General features: G+C 32.9%; 4 protein-coding genes across 6 annotated transcripts; 2 read left to right on the top strand and 2 right to left on the bottom strand.

Annotated features, from left to right (window-relative positions):
• Positions 1-3,279: 3,279 nt before the first annotated feature.
• LOC125860405 (plasmodesmata-located protein 2-like) lies at positions 3,280-7,377 on the top strand. 3 transcript variants are annotated; one of them, XM_049540358.1, is made up of 6 exons: positions 3,280-3,806; positions 4,516-4,585; positions 5,324-5,632; positions 6,211-6,324; positions 6,420-6,470; positions 6,990-7,377. In XM_049540358.1, the coding sequence occupies exons 1-5, from the start codon at positions 3,405-3,407 to the stop codon at positions 6,425-6,427; spliced, it is 903 nt and encodes a 300-aa protein (XP_049396315.1). In that variant the 5' UTR covers positions 3,280-3,404; the 3' UTR covers positions 6,428-6,470; positions 6,990-7,377. The 3 variants fall into 3 exon arrangements, with proteins under 3 accessions (XP_049396315.1, XP_049396316.1, XP_049396314.1); XM_049540359.1 differs by having other exon boundaries at positions 6,985-7,377; XM_049540357.1 differs by lacking the exon at positions 4,516-4,585 and having other exon boundaries at positions 3,281-3,876; positions 7,061-7,377.
• A 3,841-nt stretch (positions 7,378-11,218) lies between these two features.
• Positions 11,219-11,862, bottom strand: LOC125859307 (mitochondrial import receptor subunit TOM9-2-like). Its single transcript, XM_049539016.1, has one exon. The coding sequence runs from the start codon at positions 11,776-11,778 to the stop codon at positions 11,470-11,472; it is 309 nt and encodes a 102-aa protein (XP_049394973.1). The 5' UTR covers positions 11,779-11,862; the 3' UTR covers positions 11,219-11,469.
• Positions 11,863-12,613: 751 nt separating this feature from the next.
• Positions 12,614-16,200, bottom strand: LOC125859795 (uncharacterized). Its single transcript, XM_049539615.1, has 6 exons — positions 15,541-16,200; positions 14,862-15,034; positions 14,412-14,479; positions 13,815-13,984; positions 13,454-13,626; positions 12,614-12,848 (listed from the first exon to the last, which is right to left on the bottom strand). Exons 1-6 carry the CDS (start codon positions 15,943-15,945, stop codon positions 12,707-12,709), a joined length of 1,131 nt encoding a protein of 376 aa, XP_049395572.1. The 5' UTR covers positions 15,946-16,200; the 3' UTR covers positions 12,614-12,706.
• Positions 16,201-19,375: 3,175 nt separating this feature from the next.
• On the top strand, positions 19,376-21,125 carry LOC125859863 (uncharacterized). Its single transcript, XM_049539705.1, has 2 exons — positions 19,376-19,844; positions 20,056-21,125. The coding sequence occupies exons 1-2, from the start codon at positions 19,458-19,460 to the stop codon at positions 21,115-21,117; spliced, it is 1,449 nt and encodes a 482-aa protein (XP_049395662.1). The 5' UTR covers positions 19,376-19,457; the 3' UTR covers positions 21,118-21,125.
• Positions 21,126-21,521: the final 396 nt, after the last annotated feature.

Raw genomic sequence — 21,521 nt, 5'->3', positions numbered from 1 at the left:
GAGTCCATTTTGGACATTTAGGGGCCAATTACAAAAATTAGGCGATTTTCTCAATTTTATACGTGTGTTAACCAATGAGTAATTAATTTAGTGATATGTCTTCTAGATGAATTCCTTACGAAACCATTACGAAACCCTCTGTACGGAGTTGGGAAAGCAGTACGTACAGTTTCACCTTTTTTAGAGTCCATTTTGGACATTTAGGGGCCAATTTCCAAGAATTAGGGCGATTTGCTAAGTTTTTTTTGTGTGTATTAGCTCATGAATAATTTGTGATATGGCTTTAAGAATATTTTCTTGCGAAATCAGTATAGAACCCTCTGTGGGAGTTGGGGGAGTAGTACTTACAGTCTTACCATAAGGAGTTTGGGGGAGGAGTACGTAAAGTCTCACCATTTTTAGAGTTCATTTTGGGCATTTAGGGCCAATTTACACGAATCAGGTGTTTCTCAATTTTTCGTGTATGTTAGCCCATGAATATTTAGGTGATATGGCTTTAAGAATGTTTTTTTGTGAAACCTTACAGAACCTTTTGTGGGAGTTGGGGTAGCAGTACATTATAGTCTCACCATTTTTAAAGTCCATTTTGGACATTTAAGGGTCAATGTACGTGAATTATCCGGTTTTCTTAGTTTTTCATGTGTGTTAGCCCATGAATATTTTGGTGATATGAATTTCGAACGACTTTTTAACGAAACCATTACGGACCCCTCGTAGAGAATTGAGGGAGCGGTACGTACAGTCTCACCATTTTTAGATTTCATTTAGGGGCTATTTTACAGGAATTAGGCAATTTTATTTTTATTTTTTTCATGTGTGTTAGGTTATGAATATTTTGATGATATAACTTTCGAATGAGTTCTTTATGAAACTATAACGTAACCCTCCATAGAAAGTTGGGGGATCAGTACGTACGGTCTCACCATTAAAAGCTCGTTTGGATTGACTTAAAAAAAATAGTTAAGTTAAAAATAAAAAGTCAAACTGAATGACTTTTAAGTCAAAAAATAAAAAGTAGTGGAGACCTACTTTTGGTTTCTGACTTATTTTAAGTCATTTTTTACCTTGCCAAACACTTCGTAACTTATTTTAAGTTATTTTTTATATTTATCAAACACTTTTAGAAGTCAAAAACTGATCTAAAAATAAGTTTAACCAACTTTTAAGCCAATCCAAACACCCTCTTAGTCCATTTTTAACATTTTTGGGCCAAATCTTAATGTTATTTGTTTATTTCTCACTTAATGATGTCCACCTTGCAGGTTATCACATGACAGATATCTCCTCATGTGGTTCTTACTACTTGCCCCAATTGTTTAAAATTGGCTTACACATGATTAAAGAACTTTTACTCTTTTTTTTCTTCGGTATTTCATATTCATATTTTTAGGGTATTTTGTTTTCAATAGATTTTTTTCATGCTCCCAACATATTTTCCCCTATTTCTAGAGGTTCAAATTTGAGATTATCAATTAAAATTGTAGAGATCTCAATGATTTTACCACAAGTCATATTGATAACTTCTGATATTCTTAATTATATAATGCTTCACTGATGTTAAATTTAAGGATATGATTTAATAATAACTGAAGTGAGTTGAAAATCATGAAATTTTAAATTTAAATTTCAACAAAAACAAAAAATTACTTTTCCATCTGTCCTAGTGTCCGAGCACTAAAAAAACCACACAAATACTTCACATGATGTTGGTTGAACTCCATTAATAGTGGATATAAGAGGCAAATATTCATTATTCTTTTTCAACATAAGAGACAAATATACCCAAAAATATTCAAATTTCAAATATTGGAATTGAATAAGGTTGGTCAAACTTATGAAGTTAATTCTCTTCATCTACTCTCACCTCTCTCTTACCTAGGGAATATTTCTTCCACTCTATGAGTTTTTTTTATTTTTTATTAGTAGTACAAATACTAAGATATCATGATTTTCTTAATAAAAAATAATAAGAATCTTTCATTCTTAAATTATTTTTTAAAAAAGAATGTTACTTTCATATTTCATGCAACACTCTAAATTACTCCGTCTATTACACTTGTCAATTGCGGAATGTAAGTTGATTAGATCGATTCTTTTTAATAGTAGAATTACATAAGTTTTTCTACAAGTACTATTCTAATTTTGACTTAGTGAACTTTCTTTTTGAAAATACTATTGACACATAATTTTAATCTTAAAAGTTCAATTATGTTTCAATCTTATGTGTTAATTAATGTCAATGACCCATCATAAGAATTTTATAACTACAAAAATATTTATAATAGATTTGACACCATAAATTCTTTTTCAATAAATTCTTAAGTTACATGTGATCATGTCTAATCAAACACAGTTAGTAGTACATAATAAAACATAGGGACCATCACTTTCTCCTAAAAAAAAGACTAACTATTAATCTAATAAAATAATTACCACTTTTTCATAAAAATGGACTATTTTCTAAAGTAAAATAGTACTACCATCAAATAATCATCTATCACTAAAAGATAATACTCCCTCCGTCCCTTTTTAGTTGTTCACTTTAGAAATGGCACACAGATTAAGGCAACAATGATTAGCACAGTGAAGTTACAATTTTACCCTTATGACAACTTTTCATTTCAAAATTACAACCACTTATTTGAATTCAAGTGAAATAAATTGGAGGGAAACAACATACACTTTTATAATTTTCAAGAAGTGTAAATAAGGGTATAATAGGAAAAAATTTATTGTCCTTTCTTGATTTGTCAAAATGGACAACTAAATAGGGACAACTAAAAAAGGAAATATGGACAAGTAAATAGGGACGGAGGGAGTAGTGTGGTAAATTGAGCTAATTCTCATTTAATTAAAGTTCTTGAGTTCTAGTTTCGAGTATAAGAAAAATTTTGTTATATAGTGCTTTACTTGAATGGAGCGTTATTAATCAAACTCCAATGAAAATACTGAACACCGAATGAAAAAATATTAATATTTTTTATCTTTTTTTCTTCCATTCAATGGTCGGAGTCTTCATTGAAACTCCAACTAAATCGGGATCACACATTGTGGACCCATTTAAGGGTGATGCTTTCAATAAAATTTCTCCATATTCCGAATTCATGTTCAAAACTTTTGATTAAAATTGAAACAATTTCATCACTACGACTGTGTATTTTTCATGTCATGTGTACTACTAGTAGAGATAACTTCTATCTGCACAATAAAAGAGAAAGTTGAATTACACCACCAAGACAAGGCTCCCTTTTTTGAGAAAGAAAGAAAGAAAGAAAGCAAAAACAGTAAATAAACCCTTCAACATTTTCTCATTTTCACTATTCAAAAACCCAAGCTTGAAATCTTTATTTAAAAAAAATAAAATACCAACAACAATGGAATAATTCATCAAGAATCCACAAAAAATGGGTTTGCCTACAAAGCCATTTTGCATATTCTCTCTTTTCTTAGTTATATTTACCATTTTCAAGCTAACCCCACAAGCTAAATCTGATTCTGACTACACTAAGTTGATTTACAAGGGTTGTGCAAAGCAAGATTTATCAGATCCATCTGGGGTTTACTCACAAGCTCTTTCTTCCCTTTTTGGCACTCTTGTTTCACAGTCCTCAAAGTCCAAGTTCTATAAGACTAGTACTGGTAGTGGGCAATCTACAATTTCTGGTCTTTTTCAGTGTAGAGGTGACCTTTCTAATGTTGATTGCTATAAATGTGTTAGTGGTTTGCCAATACTCATAGATAAGTTATGTGGTAGCAAGCCTGTTGCTGCAAGAGTCCAGCTTTATGGCTGTTACATGCTCTATGAGGTTGCTGGTTTCCCTCAAATATCTGGAATGGAGATGCTGTTCAAGACTTGTAGTGGGAAAAATGCTCCAGGTAACTTAGGAGGATTCAAGATTTAAACTTTACTAGTTCTATTTCAAATATTTTGATTTTTTAGTGTTTCTTGCATATATAGTTACACTCTGTGTTGATAGGTTCACTCTTTAGTACTGGTAGTGGGAAGTCCACAATTTCTGGTCTTTTTCAGTGTAGAGGTGACCTTTGCTTTAAATGTGAGTGGCTTGCCAATACTCATTGAAAGCTGTGTGGTAGCAAGCGTGTTGCTGCAAGAATCCAGCTTTTTGGCTGTTACGTGCTCATCTCTGGAATGGAGATGCAGTATAAAACTTGTACTGGGAAAAATGCTCCTGGTTGCATAGGCGGATTCAAGATTTGAACTTTACTAGTTCAATTTTAACTTTTTTGATGTTCCTTGAATTTTTTGTGTTTCTTTGCATATATAGTTATACTCTGTGCCAAAGTCAGATTCAGAATTTAAATTTTATAGGTCCGCTCTTTAGTACTGGTAGTGGGCAGTCCATAATTCCTGGTCTTTTTCAGTGTAGAGGTGACCTCTCTAATGTTGACTGCTATAAATGTGTGAGTGGTTTACCAATACTCATTGATAAGCTATGTGGTAGCAATCCTGTTGTTGCAAGAATCCAGCTTTATGGCTTTTACATGCTCTATGAGGTTTCTGGTTTCCCTCAAATCTCTGGAATGGAGATGCTGTTCAAGACTTGTAGTGGGAAAAATGCTCCAGGTAGCTTAGGCGGATTCAAGATATAAACTTTATGAGTTCAATTTTAACTTTTTTGGATTTTTAGTGTTTCTTGCATATATAGTTATACTCTGTGTCAAAAGTACTGGTGTAGGTAGCTGTGTTGTATTTAGAATTTAAATTTTATTTATTCGCTCTTTAGTTCTGATAGTTGGCAGTCCATAATTTCTGGTCTTTTTCAGTGAAGAGGTGACCTCTCTAATGTTTGACTGCTATAAATGTGTGTGGGGTTTGCCAGTACTCATAGATAAGCTCTGTGGTAGCAAGCCTGTTGCTGCAAGAATCCAGCTTTATGACCGTTACATGCTCTATATGAGGTTGCTGGTTTCCCTCAAATCTCTGGAACGGAGATGCTGTAGAAGACTTATAATGGGAAAAATGCTTCAGTCCAAATTTTACGAGTTCAAATTGTTAGATTTTAACCGCAGAACCGGTTGTATATTTCAAATATGTGTTAAAAATTTAGTATTTCCTGAGTTTCTGGTGATTTTGTTACATATATTTATGTTGTATCTTGAAAATTCTGGTTTTGGTCTAACATGTACTTATACCTACATACATCAACCACAGCTAGGTAGTTATATCAGATTCAGAATTTAAGTTTTATAGGTTCAATCTTTAGTATATACCACCGTACCTACACTCTTCAAATTACACGTTCAAGATTTAGTATTTCTTTCATATATATATATTTAGAATCCGTGTCGAAAATATTGTCAGGTAGTGGGTTTGAGGAAAGAAGGGATACTGCTTTTTCCACATTGGAAAATGGCATGGCTAGTAGCAATGGCTTCTACACAACAAGCTATCAGTCTGTTTATACCATGGGGCAATGTGAAGGGGATGTTGGCTCCGCTGATTGTGCTGATTGTGTGAAAAATGCTGTCCAAAAAGCTCAGGTGGAATGTGGAAGCTCCGTCTCTGGCCAAATCTTCCTGCACAAATGTTTTATTGGTTATAGTAATTCTCCAAATGGGGTCCCTAGAACATCATCGTCGTCTTCAGATTGGTCCCCTTCTTCATCTTCAGGTATTACATATACTGATATAGAACCTCTTGTCTAGCTTTATATGCTCGAGGTCTTCAAAAATGTTGCAGGGTGTGTGTCAGATCCTCCAAAAGTAGTGCATTTTTGGAGGATCTGAAACAGGCATGATCACATTTTTGGGAAGTCTATATATCCTAATTGATTTGCTGAAGTTGCCATTCTACTAAATTGGTAATTGCTTATGATTTTGCCAGTGTCAAACAAAGTCAAGCTAATAAACTTTTGTATTCTTGGACTTATGATAAAAGGTCTGAATCACTAGTGCTATTAAGTTGATTATATCAAACCCCTCTTTAGCTCTAATCCCATAGATAATTTCTGACTAGTCTTCGTGTATTGGAAGAGCAAGAAGTGGAGTTAGAGTAAAACTTTCTTCTCCTTACGGAGAGATTGTCTATTTTACTTGATCGAGGACAACCCGAACTTCAGTTACTTCAATGCACCTTTTTCTTTCCTTAGATAAATCAAAACTTTGTCCTCCTTAGATTTTCCAGCCATTCTTTTTGTTTATTGTCTACAATTATATTGTAAAGAGAGCTGCATTTAATAATTGTTGTAGGGTCAGGGCAAAATGTGGGGAAGACAGTGGCTATAATACTAGGAGGGGTAGCTGGAGTGGGGTTTATACTCATATGCGTGCTGTTTGCAAGGAATCTAATGAAGAAACATGACGGTACGCCTAATTTGACTAATGCACTATATTATTTTCAATAGTTTGAAACATTGTCTCTTGCTTATGCTGTTAAATCTATGCATTATTTGCTGCAGATTATTGAAGGAGTCAGACTTGTTTACTATGACCGGCAATGCTTTCCTGAGGTGGATTCTTTTTTTCGATTCTCTTCTTGAAAGGAAAATAGAAATCAAAGGATTTTGTCTGTAATTCTTGTTTTTTCTTAGTTAAACAGGAAAACGGAAACTGTTTGGAAGAGAGTAATTTTTGGGCTATGAAAATTGAGATTTATGGTGATAAGTTCTTGAAAAAAAAAAGTGAACTTAAATTGTTAGTTATGTATTAACAAGATTAGAAAGAGTCCTATTGAGCCAAGGGTCTATCGGAAACAGCCCCTCTTCCCCACAAAGGTAGAGGTAATGTCTGCGTACATCCTACCTTCCCCCGACACTTAGAAAGAGTCCTTTTGATTTTTTAAACTTTTTCTCCAATTGCCATGTGCATATTGTCTCTTTGTCCAGTTCACTTGAAAATATGCTTCTACATTTTCTTCAAAAGTTTCTTACTTTACAGAAAGTTCTTTGTTTTCTCTTCATTTATAGGCTGTATATGTTTGTCTTAACTTCCATCGTTTATTTTGTATCGATACTTTTATGCTAGTCCAGTCAAACTCCAATACTGACAGTAACTCATCAGAAACTCCAAGACTAACAGCAAGGTTTATCATATTCAACAGTTCATTGCATATGTTTTATCCCCTCAACTCGGAAAGGTGAAAAAGAACTGAGGACACGGGGATGGCAAGGAAGTCTTCGATGGTTCATTTTGTGATAAAGAAGGGAGAAGAGAGTCTTGTATGCCTCAGATTGTCGGAGTTGGCCTCACTTTTGTGAGTAAGAACTGATTCTTAGTTTTTTACTGGATCGTCAACTGGCGTATATTCATCCTAGCTTGCTTTGTATTAATCTCTGGAACATCTTGTATTACCTAACAGCATATTTTGCTAACTTGCACAAGGTTTATGATTCATAATGAGCATTTGGCCTGTGGAAACTTTCTGAGTAAATATGAGCTTACATATTTGCATCGGTTAACTGTAATTAATGGCTCAAGTTGATTGATTGACATGTCTCATGTCCAGATGGAGAACTCGGATACACGTACAGAACGTAGAAGTATCCGAGGACTTCTAAACTTCATTTCCTTAAAAATATTTGACATTGAATGTCAAGCCCTATTTACAGCCATTCCCGGTATAGTGCAGGATCTCACCATTGGTTATTAGGACTTATCTCCGTTCTTTGTTTTCTACGTTGAGTGCTGATGTTGAAGCACAACGCCTAGACGATACATGATCTCCAAGAAGCTCTTCTGACTTCTCATCAAGTAAGAACAATAGAAATCATCTCTGATTCTTGTGGCGCGCGTCGAGTTTCTTGCCTGTATCAAAGAGCCTATTTTGAGTGTTGTAGAGCATGTAGTTAGCTTGTTTCTCAGTGCAGACTGCAGAGAACAAAGGAGATGAAAATTGCATATACCTACAGACCATATTGAACTCATTTCCAGTATTTGAGAAGTCATGAAGTAGTCCCCAAGGTGTAGCTCGAGTGGCAAAAGGTGGATGATTTGTGGCTTACGTCGCAGGTTCAAGCCTCACACCATGCAAAGCGAAGCCCGGTATTTAAGTGGAGAAGGGTAGAGGGGCGGGCCCATTATCCACCGAGTTTAGAAGGCTGTGAATCCTGGTATTAATGTGGAGAAGGGTAGAGGGGCGGGCCCATATCCACCGAGTTTAGAAGGCTATGATTGGTCCAAAGGGCGGATCATAGACGGATTTCTCAGTTATAAAAAAAAAGTCATGAAGTAATGACCTACAAAAGGATTAATGATTAGTGTTTATTGGAATCTGACTAATTCAATTTTGCGTAATAAATTCAGTAGACTCTAGAATTTTTCTTCCAAATTATCCCTTGGTAGCAATTCAATAGACTCACAAAGACTATGTCATTACAACAAAAGAATTAGTAGTAATAAATTTTTATTTTAGCGACAATATTTATTATGGCGAAAATATTTAATGACAATTGGGTTAATATCATTTCATCCAAAGTTGCTAAAGTGTTTAATGACATTTATATAGAGGGTTGGTTATAAGTATTCATATTATATTATTGTAGCTAAATGTAATATAGAGGCAATTATATTATGTTGTTAAATAATTGTCACAAAATTCTTTATTTATTGAAGTGTGTCAAAGTTGCATTAATTCCACTCAGCACCATTAACCCCTTAATTACATTAGTAGAACAAGATATAACGATATTTATAGTCGTATTTTGCATAGTTGAAATAAAAAAATAAAATGTTTAAATCGTTATATTTAGTAATTTTACCTTTATTATTTGAAAACAACATTTTCATTATCAAGTTAAGGTTTAAATTTTTAATTGATGTTAATGAATTTTCATAAATAATTAATCATAAAATCTGAATATTTTACTCTTTATTCATAAAATAAATATTTTCATAAAATATTTGCTAATTAAATATTTTAAATTTGATTTACTTAAAATGCTTGTTGAAAGTTTGACTTTCATTATGGTTATTCATTAAAATATCTACTATTAAGTTAACTTTTTTATTATATTTAATGTCATTCCAAATTATATGGATTAGCATTCCATAAAATCTGAATATTTTTCTCTTCTTTTCGTAAGTACATTTAAATATTCACTAATTCAAGTTAAGTTTTAGATTTGATTTACTTAAAAATGCTTGTTGAAAGTTTGACTTTCATTATGGTTATTCATTAAAATATTTACTATTAAGTTAATTTTTTTAATTATATTTAATGTCATTCCAAATTATATGGATTTTAATCCATGTGAAAATGGATATGTTTATGCTTAAACATTAAGCATGTTTTTAATTTTATTTTTTGTATATAAATACTCATGATATTTCATTGTTATGAATCTTTAGGGAAGGATCGATTCACAGAGCGATATATAAATCAGCTCGTTAAAGGAAGGCTGAAACCTTAGAATTCATTAAAGAGAGAATTCCGATCTCTTCCGCTCTTCAAATGGAGACTGAAACCTTAGAGTTCAATGGAAGAGAAAACTCTAATCTCTTGCTTTTTTGCTGAAATAATGATTTATTCATCAAAACCCCCTTTAAATAGGAGTCTTATTACATCAGTAGGAAGTCTAATTCTTATGAAAGTAGGAAACTATAATCCTATTCCAAACTAGTAACTATAGCTTAACCTAATCCTTATGAAACTATGACACATAAATTCTATTCTAAAATAATAAATAAAGCAACTAAAAATATAATTAAATACTTAATTGAAGGGATCGATCCACAACAGACAACTTATTCTTTTTCTTCGAAATAAACCAAACAGAAACATATTGCAAAGGCAGCACAAACATCTAGTAAACAAACCATTCTATAAATTTTGCAATCCAATCTCAAACCTGTCGTCAAAATTAGGGGTGTACAAAAACCGATTTAACCAATACCAAACCGAAAAAAATATTATTAGTTTATTGATATTAGGTTATTGGGCTAACGATTTTTAAACGGTTTCGCAAATTTTTTTATTGGATTATTGGTTCGATTTTCGGTTATATGATTTTTGTTAATGGTTAAACCAATAACCCAATGAGACTATTCTAATTTACTATTTTATCCCTAGACCAGTAAACCCTAATTATATACTAACATTTTACAAACCCTATTACTTTAATCTCAATATTACTTAAAACCCTAATTATTGTTTCATTCTGTAATTGCAAGCACACTTCTAACTTGAATGTGCCAATTGCCTAAACTTGCAAAAAAAAATGATAGTTACTTTTAATTTTTACTTTCATGCTAAATATTGGAAAAATCATATAATTTATATGGAAAAAAATTTATTGTGTATATTAATATATATGAGTTTTTTTTTATTGGTTAAATCGAACCATTAAGTACCATAAATCGATTAACCAAAAACCGATAAGAAATATGTTATTGATTTGGTTATCGATTTGACGTATTTACAAATCAAAAATCGATAAACCGAACCGATGCACACCCCTAATCAAAATACTAAATAAAACAAAGAGAAGACCACAAACACAAAGAGAGATCACTTCTGTTGAAGATCAAGATCATTTCTTTTCACCTGATAAAATCAAACATGACCAAACTATTCTATAAATTTTGCAATCCAATCTCGAATTCATCATCAAACACTAAACAAAACAAAACAAAGAGAAATCGTTTATGTTGAAGATCAAGATCATTATTTTTCACTGATAAAGTCAAGTAACCAGTGTCATCACAAACATCTAATAACCAACCCATTCTATAATATTTTCAATCACAAATTCAAATCCATCATCAAAACACTAAATAAAACAAAGAGAAATCATTTCTGCTAAAGATCAAGATCATTCTTTTCACTGATAAAGGTGCACCTTTGTTTTATTTATAAATTTCGCAATCCAATCTCAAACCCATCATCAAAACACTAACCACAAATCAGTTCTATTGAAGATCAATATCACTTTTTTTTTACCAGAGGCAGCACATTAACATCTAGTAACCAAACTATTCAATTAATTATGCAATCCAATCTCGAATCAATCATCAAAACACTAAACAAAACAAAAAACCACAAAAGATCTAATAACCAACCCATTCTATAAACTTTGCAATCCAACCTCAAATCAAAACACTAAATAAAACAAAGAAAAACCACAAAAGATCTTTTTTTTCACTGATAAAGTCGATTAACCAGCCCATTCTACAAATTTCGCAATCCAATCTCGAATCCACCATCAAAACATAGCAAAAACCACAAAACAAAGTGAAATCAATTCTATTGAAGATCAAGATCAAATTTTTTCACTAATAAACACTGCAGCTTCCCAAACATCTAATAAAACAACCAACACATTCAACAAATTTCATCAATCCAATCTGGAAACCCATCATCAAAACACTAAAAAAAAAAACACAAACATAACGAAAAATAATTTCTATTGAAGATCAAGATCTTCTTTTTTTAACTAATAAACTGCAGTTTCCCAAACATCTAACAAAACCAACCAACCCATTCTACAAATTTCTCAAACCCATCTAACAAAATCAATTCTGGGTTGTAGCAGGGGAAGCACCAAGAAGACTAGCTTGTTGAAGATCAAGATCATTCAGCTGCTGTTCACGATCCATAACAATAATTAACGGCAAACCCAGAACCAAAAACGTTGTAGCAACAAGCCACGCAGCTTTTCCAGTACTCTTCGCAAGCTTTTTCCCCACATAAGTCGCACCACAAGCTGCTTGTTTCCCCTTTGTAACAATGGAGGATTGAGAAATCCTAGCTAAAACGCCGTCGTTCTTGCTGCTGCTGCTTGATCCGGTTAAAGCAAAGCGTTTTACACCCATGGGCGCCATTGTTGTTGAAGAAGAAGAAGCAGAGAAAAATTGTAGGGTTTTTGGCGTAAAGAGTATTTGGGGCTTAAACCCTTGTTATATTGTATTGTATAAAACTATTGCAAATTCAACAACGCATTTATAGAAGAAAAAAAAGCACTTATAATAAATTCATAAATATCCCTAATAAATAATTACTAGTCTCAAAATAAGTGTTTATTATGGAAGAAGAAAAAATCACTTATAACAATTTCTGTTTGACTAATTTATTTTAAAAGTATTTTTGATAAGTAAATTGTGTTTGACTAATCTTTTTCTAAAAAATGTTTTTGAGCGTTAAATTACGAAAAAGTGTAAGTATCAATGTGCGTTTATAGAGAGAAACTATTTTAAATATCTATTACAAAAATTTAACTATAATATTTATTATTTTAAAATATTATGATTAATATGATTATTTAACTATAATTTACATATTAATTGATGTATATTTTTAAGCATTGAAAAATGATTTGGGGATTGAGTATTTAATATTGAAGGTAAATAAGGAAAAAAGTAATTATTTTTATCAGCAGTTTAATATCAAACGCCACATGTCTGAAGTTATTTTGAAATGACACTACTAGAAACTAGACCTATGACAACGGTATTTTTTGCTATGGCTATACAACCGTTGCTATAAACACTATATTGCAATGATTTAAGTGTTGCTAATACACTTTAGCAATCAAATCGTTGCAATTGTACAAAAAAACGTTGCTATAGATTATCTCTATATATGACAACGGTTTTTGGAAGGAAAAAAATCCTATTGGAACTATATTATTTACCTATATGGAAATGGAAAATCTTAGTAGTTCAGTTGATTGACTTGATTATCTAAACTTTCACTTTCGATTTCCCACCATGTAATCCCCTCTGATCACTCATTTTACTTGGTATCGGGGGATTAAACATTTGGAGTAGTCACAACTCCATGAAAATATTGAAATCGATATTTGTGATTATCTGAATCTTCGTCTTTGTCTTCATCTTCATCTTCGTCTTCCTCTGTTTCCCATAAAAACCTAGCATATGATGCTAGTACATCGCTGAAAACAAAAACAACATAAATGTAATGAATATGGTAGTCCTAATTTATTAACACTAACAATGTAAAAGATTATGTATTTTTTTTTATATATACTATGGTTCTCTAAAAAGAATACTACATGAAAAATAAGAAACAAGTCAAAATATCGGCGCTAATGCAAAAGTCCTTTACTACAACAACATTCCCAGTGAAATCCCACAAGTAGAGTCTGGGAGAGTAGTGTGTACGCAAATTTTACCTTTACCTCGTGGAGGTAGAGAGACTGTTTACGAAAGACTCTCAGCTTGAGTACAGCAGATCAAAGTAGGTATGAAAGGGGAGAAAACGATAGTGAAGAATGAAACGTTTACGATGTACATATAAATGTTTAAATCCTTATTTCTTAAATCATTATGTGGTGTTATCAAACATCAAAAAAGGGAACCTTCTTATTCAAAACAAGGAATTATGAACTTTCCGTTTCTCTTTTAATGAGATGATTTATAGTCGATTAAATGTCTATAGCTTGTCTTAAATCACAAGTTCAGAAGAATGACTTTCTTTCTTAAACTTTGAGTCATTAAACACTGTCACATAAAATGAGACGGAGAGAGTAGCACTTACCAGTTTCCAGGAGAAGCTTGAACTGCTCTTTTGAAGTAAGAGGAGGCTTTATTTTGGTCATGATGAAGATGCCATATAAAATTTGCATATTGTGAAATAATTTCTCCATCACTAGCATCTGTCAATACTGCGCGCGAGTAGTATTCTTCAGCTCCTCTCAAGTCCCCTTTACACTGCACGAAAAAATGACAAGCACACTAATGACGACAACATACCCAATGTAATCTGACAAGTGGAGTTTGAGAAAGGTTGAGTGTATATATGCAAAAGAACTCAGAGTGTTCAATTGACTATCTTTCACTATATGTTGCTACGCCACTGCTTATGCGCGGTAGCTTAGATGAAAAATAAGGGACATTACCTGATCAAGGAACTGAGCATAGTTTCTTAAAACTAAGGGGTTATTTGGATTTTCTTGAATCATACTCTTGTAGTAATCCTCTGCTGCTATAAGCTCATTCAGAGTCATTCCACCGCTAAATCCGCAATTTCCAATCCCAAATCCTGCAGCAAGATTCAGCAGAGGGCTAGCTTGTCTGTTGTCTTGTTCAAAATCCATGTTGTGTGACGTAGCAACTTCTTCGATTTCCTTGAAAAGATGGCACATCAAGAAGGATAAATCTTCAGTCCTAATCTTGTTCTAAAAGTTGTTACTCCCTCAGTTTCAATTTGTTTGTCTGGTTTTGATTTGGCACAGAGTTTAAGAAAGTAAATAAGACTTTTGAATGTTGTGGTCTTAAGCTAAAGAAATGTAGAATGTAACAAGATGTACTTTATTCATGTTGTCAAAGGTGGAAAGTTAGAACTAAAATAGTTGTCAAGGTGGAAAGAGACATTCTATTTTAAACGGACTAAAAAGGAAAGTAAGAAAAACTAATTCAAACAGAGGGAGTATATGTTCACTTGGAAATAAAGTAAAGAGGATGTGTGAAAACCTTAGTTTCGTCAAGGTGTGTGCCTGCATCGTGCTCGTTGTCATCATAATTGATCTCCCAAAGAAAATTAGCATATGCTGCAAGGACATAGCTGGAAACCGAAAAAATGAATGACAAAAAGGAGACATATACTATGTGTGTGTTCAAATATGTAACCTATCAATACACCATATATTTGTTCTATTATGAGAAATGAAGATACAAAGTTATACATGTTCCATTTCATATCGCGCTATTTCATTTTCAGTCTATTCCAAGAAAAAAAGGCATCTTTTTATATTTGGAAACTCTTTAATTTGAAACTTCTCATTTTGCTCTTAATGACATGCTATTATAGCCATAACGATATCATGGCATGTGTCGAAACCAGAAGTTATAGTGGTACTTCTGGTATGTGACAGAAGTATTTCTTTTTTTTCTTAAACTCCGTTGCATTCAAATACTGCCATATAAGCCCAAAACAGATGAGGTACCTGTTCTCGGGATCAACATGAGTGGCATGTTCAAAGTAGCTCAAGGCTCTATCTTTATCATGATGCAGCTGCCACACCAATGTAGCATACTGTGACAAGATATCCCCATCTTGTGGATCTGCTAGTGTAGCTTGAAAGTAATATTCCTCGGCCCCAGAAAGATCTCCTTTCGACTGCCACCAACGTTCATGAAAGACACAACATCACATGATCACTAAGATTGGACTAAATCACATCACATTATGTGGAAACAAGAACAGAGAGTTTAGGGGCAAAACAACATGGATCACAATTCTTTTTGTATGTTTTATCCTGCCAAATCACTAGTAAAGAGTTTGTAGTTGTCGAAACCATAAAGAAAATGTCCACGGTACAAAGAGAATTCACCATATTCATAAAAAGGAAGAAATGGAGATCAACAGAATCAACAGAGTGACTTGCAAAAACTGAGCATAATTAAGACCATATGTTAAACATGTCTAAGATCACACAAACGTTGTGATATGTTTAAGGCCACAAGTTCACAATATCTGTTTTTTTTTTCTTGAACTTCGTATCCAGTCAAATAGGTTCACACAAATTGAAACATGGAGTAGCTCTCAATGAGGACGTTGCAAGATACAAAGAGAATTAGAAATGCTCCTCAAGACATGGTGATCAATATAGTCAATAGACTGACCTGCAAAAGCTGAGCATAATTCCTCAAGACCAAAGGGTTGAAAGGATATTCTTCAAGTAAACTCTTATAATGTGCTTCAACATCTCCAATTTCATCAAAATTTAACGGTACAATGTCAGCACCACTACCCGCCCTCATCAGCCCACCCATAGTCAGAGACTTTATGTCACCGCTATGATTCATGCCACTAACATCAATTCCAAATCCAGCAGCAAGGTACATTGGACAAACTGGTTCATTTCTTTCTTCAGATTCTTTATCTTCTTTCTCATCGCAATCTTCATTATCATCGTCTTCCTTAATAAGACCCATGATGCATTTCCCAAAACTAAAATCATCACTAACTAAATCTTCTATCTCATTTCCTATAGTAACAGCCCTCACCAATTTTCCATCATTAATCATCTCCTCAAAATCTTGATCATTATAAACAGAAAATGATAGTTCTGTTTGCAATATTATGTTAGTCTCTTGGTTGTGACAAGATCTTGGAAGTACCTTTGATCTATAAATTTCATCAAGATCACATTTTGACACCAACCCTTTCTTATAAACTTCATCAAGATCACATTTTGACACCAACCCTTTCTTATAAACATCATCAAGATCACATTTTGACACCAACCCTTTCTTATAAACTTCATCAAGATCACATTTTGACACCAAACCTTTCTTATAAACTTCATCAAGATCACATTTTGACACCAACCCTTTCTTATAAACATCATCAAGATCACATTTTGACACCAACCCTTTCTTATAAACTTCATCAAGATCACATTTTGACACCAACCCTTTCCTATAAACTTCATCAAGATCACATTTTGAGACTAACCAAACTTCATCAAGATCACATTTTGACACCAGCCCTTTTCTATAAACTTCATCAAGATCAGATTGTGACACTAACCAAACCTCATCAAGATCACATTTTGACACTAACCCTTTTCTATAAACATCATCAAGATCACATTTTGACACAAACGCTTTTAAGTTCCCTTCAGATTGAACTCTCCGGGGCGTTTTTCGACCAAGATTATTGTTGTATTTTCTGGGGCTTAATTGATGATCAGATGAAGAGTTGCATGAGAAAGAACACAAATGGCTTGCAGAGTGAAATGAGACTTTGCCAACATTTTTGTGATCTGCAGAGGTATTATCAAAGTCACTTTTTTTACTTTCTACCAAAATGGTTTGTGAAACAGGAGTTGATGAACTTCTCAGCAGCATATTTGTAACTTTGGCTGTTTGCTTGAGATTAATTCAGAAATCTTGACTTGCTATATACTTCTATGGAGATCCTAAATAAAGTGTTCAAAACAAAAGATAATGAGTGTTTTTAAATGATATTTGTCTATGGACTAGTTTATCGTCTTAAACGTCTCACTTAATTAACAATCCAAGTTCGAGCAATAAGAAGAAATTCAAAAGTAAAATACAATAAATGCTTCGTGTTATTCTAAAACGTCAATATTTTGACTAATACTAGTAGTTACTAGAGATCAATGGACATGTCCTGATGAACCTATCCATGCTGACACATTACACGATGTAAATAGATAAAAATAAGCTAATTGGGGAATATAAGAGATCATACCTTAATTAACAACTCTATCTTCATATATTTTTTGTTGTAAAATAATTTTGTGAGTACTTTTTTTTCTTGGTAAAGAATACTGTGAGTACTAACATCATATGAAAATACAAAGATGAATCAATTACTCCTATATGTTTAGAAAAAACCATGATTAATTATGGAAACATAAAAAAAAATAAAAAAAATAGTAACCCTCTCATATATATAAAGATTTTAGAATGCAATGTTTTATCATGGAAAGAAAAGAATGGAAATGCATAGATTGAGGCATACCTTCAAATTGTATTCGAACAATAAACAATAATGATTACTTAGGATCATCTTGCAAATTTATAACGTTATGTATAGTAGAATCATTGTCAATGGCATGTTATGTGTGTAACTGCGAAAAAATAGTGTAAGCTTTGTTAGGCAGAAATAAGGTAAAAAAAAATTAAAATCAAGTGTACATGCTGTCATTTCGAAAACTAAAGTCGAACGACCATTTGAGGATTTGTGATTCTACATATTTTTCATTATGTACCTATATATAGATATGAGAAAATTGAATTTATTTATCTCTTAATAGTTTAATAATTTTCTTGATCATGTTTATTTCTAATTTCTAATTTATCAATACACATAATAATAGGATATATTCATGTATTATTAAATTATGTACTATTAATTATTTCATTTTTTAACTTATATAAAGTAATATGTTATTTATATGAGATTGTAATTAAAATGATTATCAAATATCGTTCTTGACGTGTTCACTTTTTATACAAAGCAACTAATTAAAAACTACAAAATATAAATACTAGTTCTTTGTTTTGCTATGCCTCAGCGGCTCTAGGAGTTCATGTTATCGCTTTTTTCGATCTTTCAAGCTTGAAGCTCGCCTAATTTGAGAGATGAGAGACAACTATTTGATGCATGACAATGGAGAAAAGTATTATATGCTTTATGTTTTCTATGTGGCTACCAGGGGCGGCTCAACGTAATTGGGGGCCTAAAGCGAAATTTCAATTGAGGCCTAACAAATTTCATACATATTTATTTAAAATTTATTTTTCTAACTATTTAGATGCAAATTATTACTTAATTTTTTTTATAGATGATTTTTTCGAGTACTTTTTTTTATTTAAAATTATTAATTTTAGATAAGATTTAATCAATTCAACGTTGAAAAATATTATTTTATTGAAGCAATCATTATATGAATTGTTAACACAATTCTATAAGTAATAAGTTGACAAACTTTAAGCAAAAAAGAGTTTTAAAAAATAAATAATGTGATTGTTTGCAAAGAAATATAATAAGACAAAATAACGTTTTCTCGATTTCTTCTATTTGAATGGGGTTGAGAAGAATAAAATAATATATATATATATATATACACACACTTTTTATTATAAATAATTAATTTTTTTAATAAAAAATAACACATAATTTGTTCTACATAAAAATTTGAGGCCTTCCAAAATTGGGGGCCTAAGGCATATGCCTTAATTTTTACAAGGCAGAGCCGCCCCTGGTGGCTACTACAATTAATAAGCTATGTATGATGATATGTGATGCATGCTATCTTTCCCATCGAGACAAAAACTCTCATCATGTCCTAGTTCACATTCCATGAATTGAAAGGGGAAGCCTACTCATCTATCAGCTTCTCGTAGATTGGTGCGATTTTACGAAGCTTATAGCTAGCCAAGAGAAAGCATTTCTAGTATACACGAATAACTCACTTGCAATCAAATGACCCTTTCATAACAAATCAAACAAAAATATTGTACTACGGCCCATTCGAAAAATTGTTTGTACGTAGAATTGTTATAATATTTCAGAAAAAAGACAACCATAATTTTCACTCCAACTCACTTACAAAAATTCAAAAATAACTTCAATTTTTATTTATGTCCGAGCACAACTCTAATTTCCAAATATTTTTATCAACTTGACAACAAACACTATTTTTTTTATAAATTAAAAAATTACAATTCTTATATCCAAACATCCACTAAGTATTTTAATAAAAATTCCACGTATATATCTAAATTCTTGCCTAAAAATAAGGTCCATAGACTTTTTGACCTAACAACATTTAAACAATAATTTTATAAAAAATCCTCCATATACTATATACTACGATCTTAAATGTTTTTTTCGAAAAATTACCTCCTTCTCTAACCCCCAATTTCATTCGGGGTCTCAGCACATTGACCCCGAACTTTTCCATCGTCGTCCATTCTCTAAAGGACGACGAGCAAAACTTCCTCATTTCACCACCACGATCATAACAACGATCACGTTCATCACGATAATAACATTCTAAAAAATGCCACCGATTTCCAAGAACATGGGAACGTCCTTGAAACCGTTCCAACTCTTGGAAATAAACATCATTTCCGCGCAGGACTTGGAACCCATGTCCAAGAAAATGAAGACCTACGCGGCCGCATGGGTCCATCCTACGCGGAAACTTGCCACGGGTGTTGACGTTGAAGGTGGCCATAACCCCACGTGGAATGACAAGTTTGTTTTTCGTGTGGACGATGAATTCCTCCGCCATGACAATTCCGCCGTCCACATCGAGATTTATTCCGTCCATTGGTTCCGTGATACTCTTGTTGGAACGGTTCGTGTCCTTGTCGGAAACCTAATCCCTCCGATTCGTACTCACCTCCGTACTCACCATCATGGAATGCGTTTTATTGCACTTCAGGTTTGTTCCTATAGCTTTTTCATTAAAAAGAAGAAATAACTTTGAATTTCAAAAATAAAAAATAAAAGTAAGACCTCCGATTTATGGTGATTAATTAATTGTCATGCATGTCATATGAGTCTATATATAGTTTTTGGTCAATAATTAATTTTACCTTATGTTAATTGACATTATTATTTATTATTTATATAAATGTTACATATGTATGTAGGTTCGTCGTCCATCAGGGCGTCCTCAAGGTATACTGAATATTGGTGTATCTTTACTTGATAGCTCGATGAGAAGTATGCCATTGTATAGACAAATGAGCACGTCAGCAGTTGCATATCGCGATTTGATGGAAGATCGAAACACACACCCTCCACACAACAACGAGATCAAACATAACAACAACAATGTTGATGTTTCAAAACCTATATTACGTAGAATAAAGAGCGAACGTAGTGAACGTATGGCGTTGGATGACATTTCCATAGGTAATAATAGTTCAATAGTTGCAATTCCTTCAAAAACAAAGGGTAAAGATCATGAAAAAGAGAGTTCAATACTTAGTATTTCATTTGAACCTCCAATTCATATGATGAAAAAAAAGGGAAAAGCAAGTTCTGTTATAAATGGAGCTGAGCTAATAAATGAGAAATCAAAATTAGAAAATAAAAAAATTAAGGCAAGTTCTGTTTTAAGTGATTCAATTGTAAGCAAAGGGTCATTTATTTATGAAAAGCCCAAGTCCAAAATCAAACTTATTGAATTGGAAATTGGGCCCAAAGATGAGCCCATAAATGGAAAAGGGCCTGGCTCTGACCCACCAACAACTAAAGCAATTGATGAACAGTCTGTTACAAAGCCCATTATGAAGATTTATGGAAATGAGTTTGGAGGTCTAAAAGGCCCATTGACTGAATCAGAAATTGGGCCTTCAGCATCTGTAGTGGCTGCTGCTTTAGCTGAAAGGGGATATCCATTGGATGACAAGAGGAGCTCAGTGTTGGAGGGTTGGAGCATCGACGAGAGCACTGAGGGACTCAAGTCGAAGCTCGAGAGGTGGAGGAACGAAATCCCTCCGATACAAAACCGAGGGACAGGATCGAGTAGCTACCATTCGACCGGACGTCACACTAGAAGGCATTCTAGTGGAGGGAGTAGCTTGTTTTCTTGCTTTGGTAATATTTGTGGCTATGAATGCCAATGTATGTGTGGGAAGCCCAAAAGGAAAAGTGTTAATAACAAAAAGTATAGAAGCCCATCAACTGCTAGCAGATCATGGTTTTGAAAGCCCAAGGCCAAGCCCATTAGATTTGTAAGGCCCAATTGCAAGAAGAAGAATATTGAGGAATTAGGGGGTCTTGATGTTTAGGTCTCTCTTTTCATTATTATTTTTTATTTACAATATTGTAATTATTATTATATTTGGTTTTTTTTTTTTTTTTTAGCTTAACTTCTCAAAACTATGTACATTACTGTCAATTTGTGATTAGTAATGTCTTCTCTTGGAAAAAAAATGTTCATTTTATGTTTGTTATGATTTCTTTATTTCCATCATTTGTGGGACCCAATATTTTCTTGTCCCTATTGGAATTTGAACCTCAATATGCCGACTCTTTTCCTCTTCACTGACCACCAAGTCACACCCTCGAGTGGCACTCATCTCGTTTCCTGTTGTGTACTGTAATCACA

The sequence above is a fragment of the Solanum stenotomum genome, chromosome 3 (genome assembly GCF_019186545.1).
Source record: "Solanum stenotomum isolate F172 chromosome 3, ASM1918654v1, whole genome shotgun sequence".
Lineage (NCBI taxonomy): Eukaryota > Viridiplantae > Streptophyta > Magnoliopsida > Solanales > Solanaceae > Solanum > Solanum stenotomum.
Note: the sequence above shows the minus strand (reverse complement) of the source record. Positions and strands in the feature narration are given on the sequence as shown.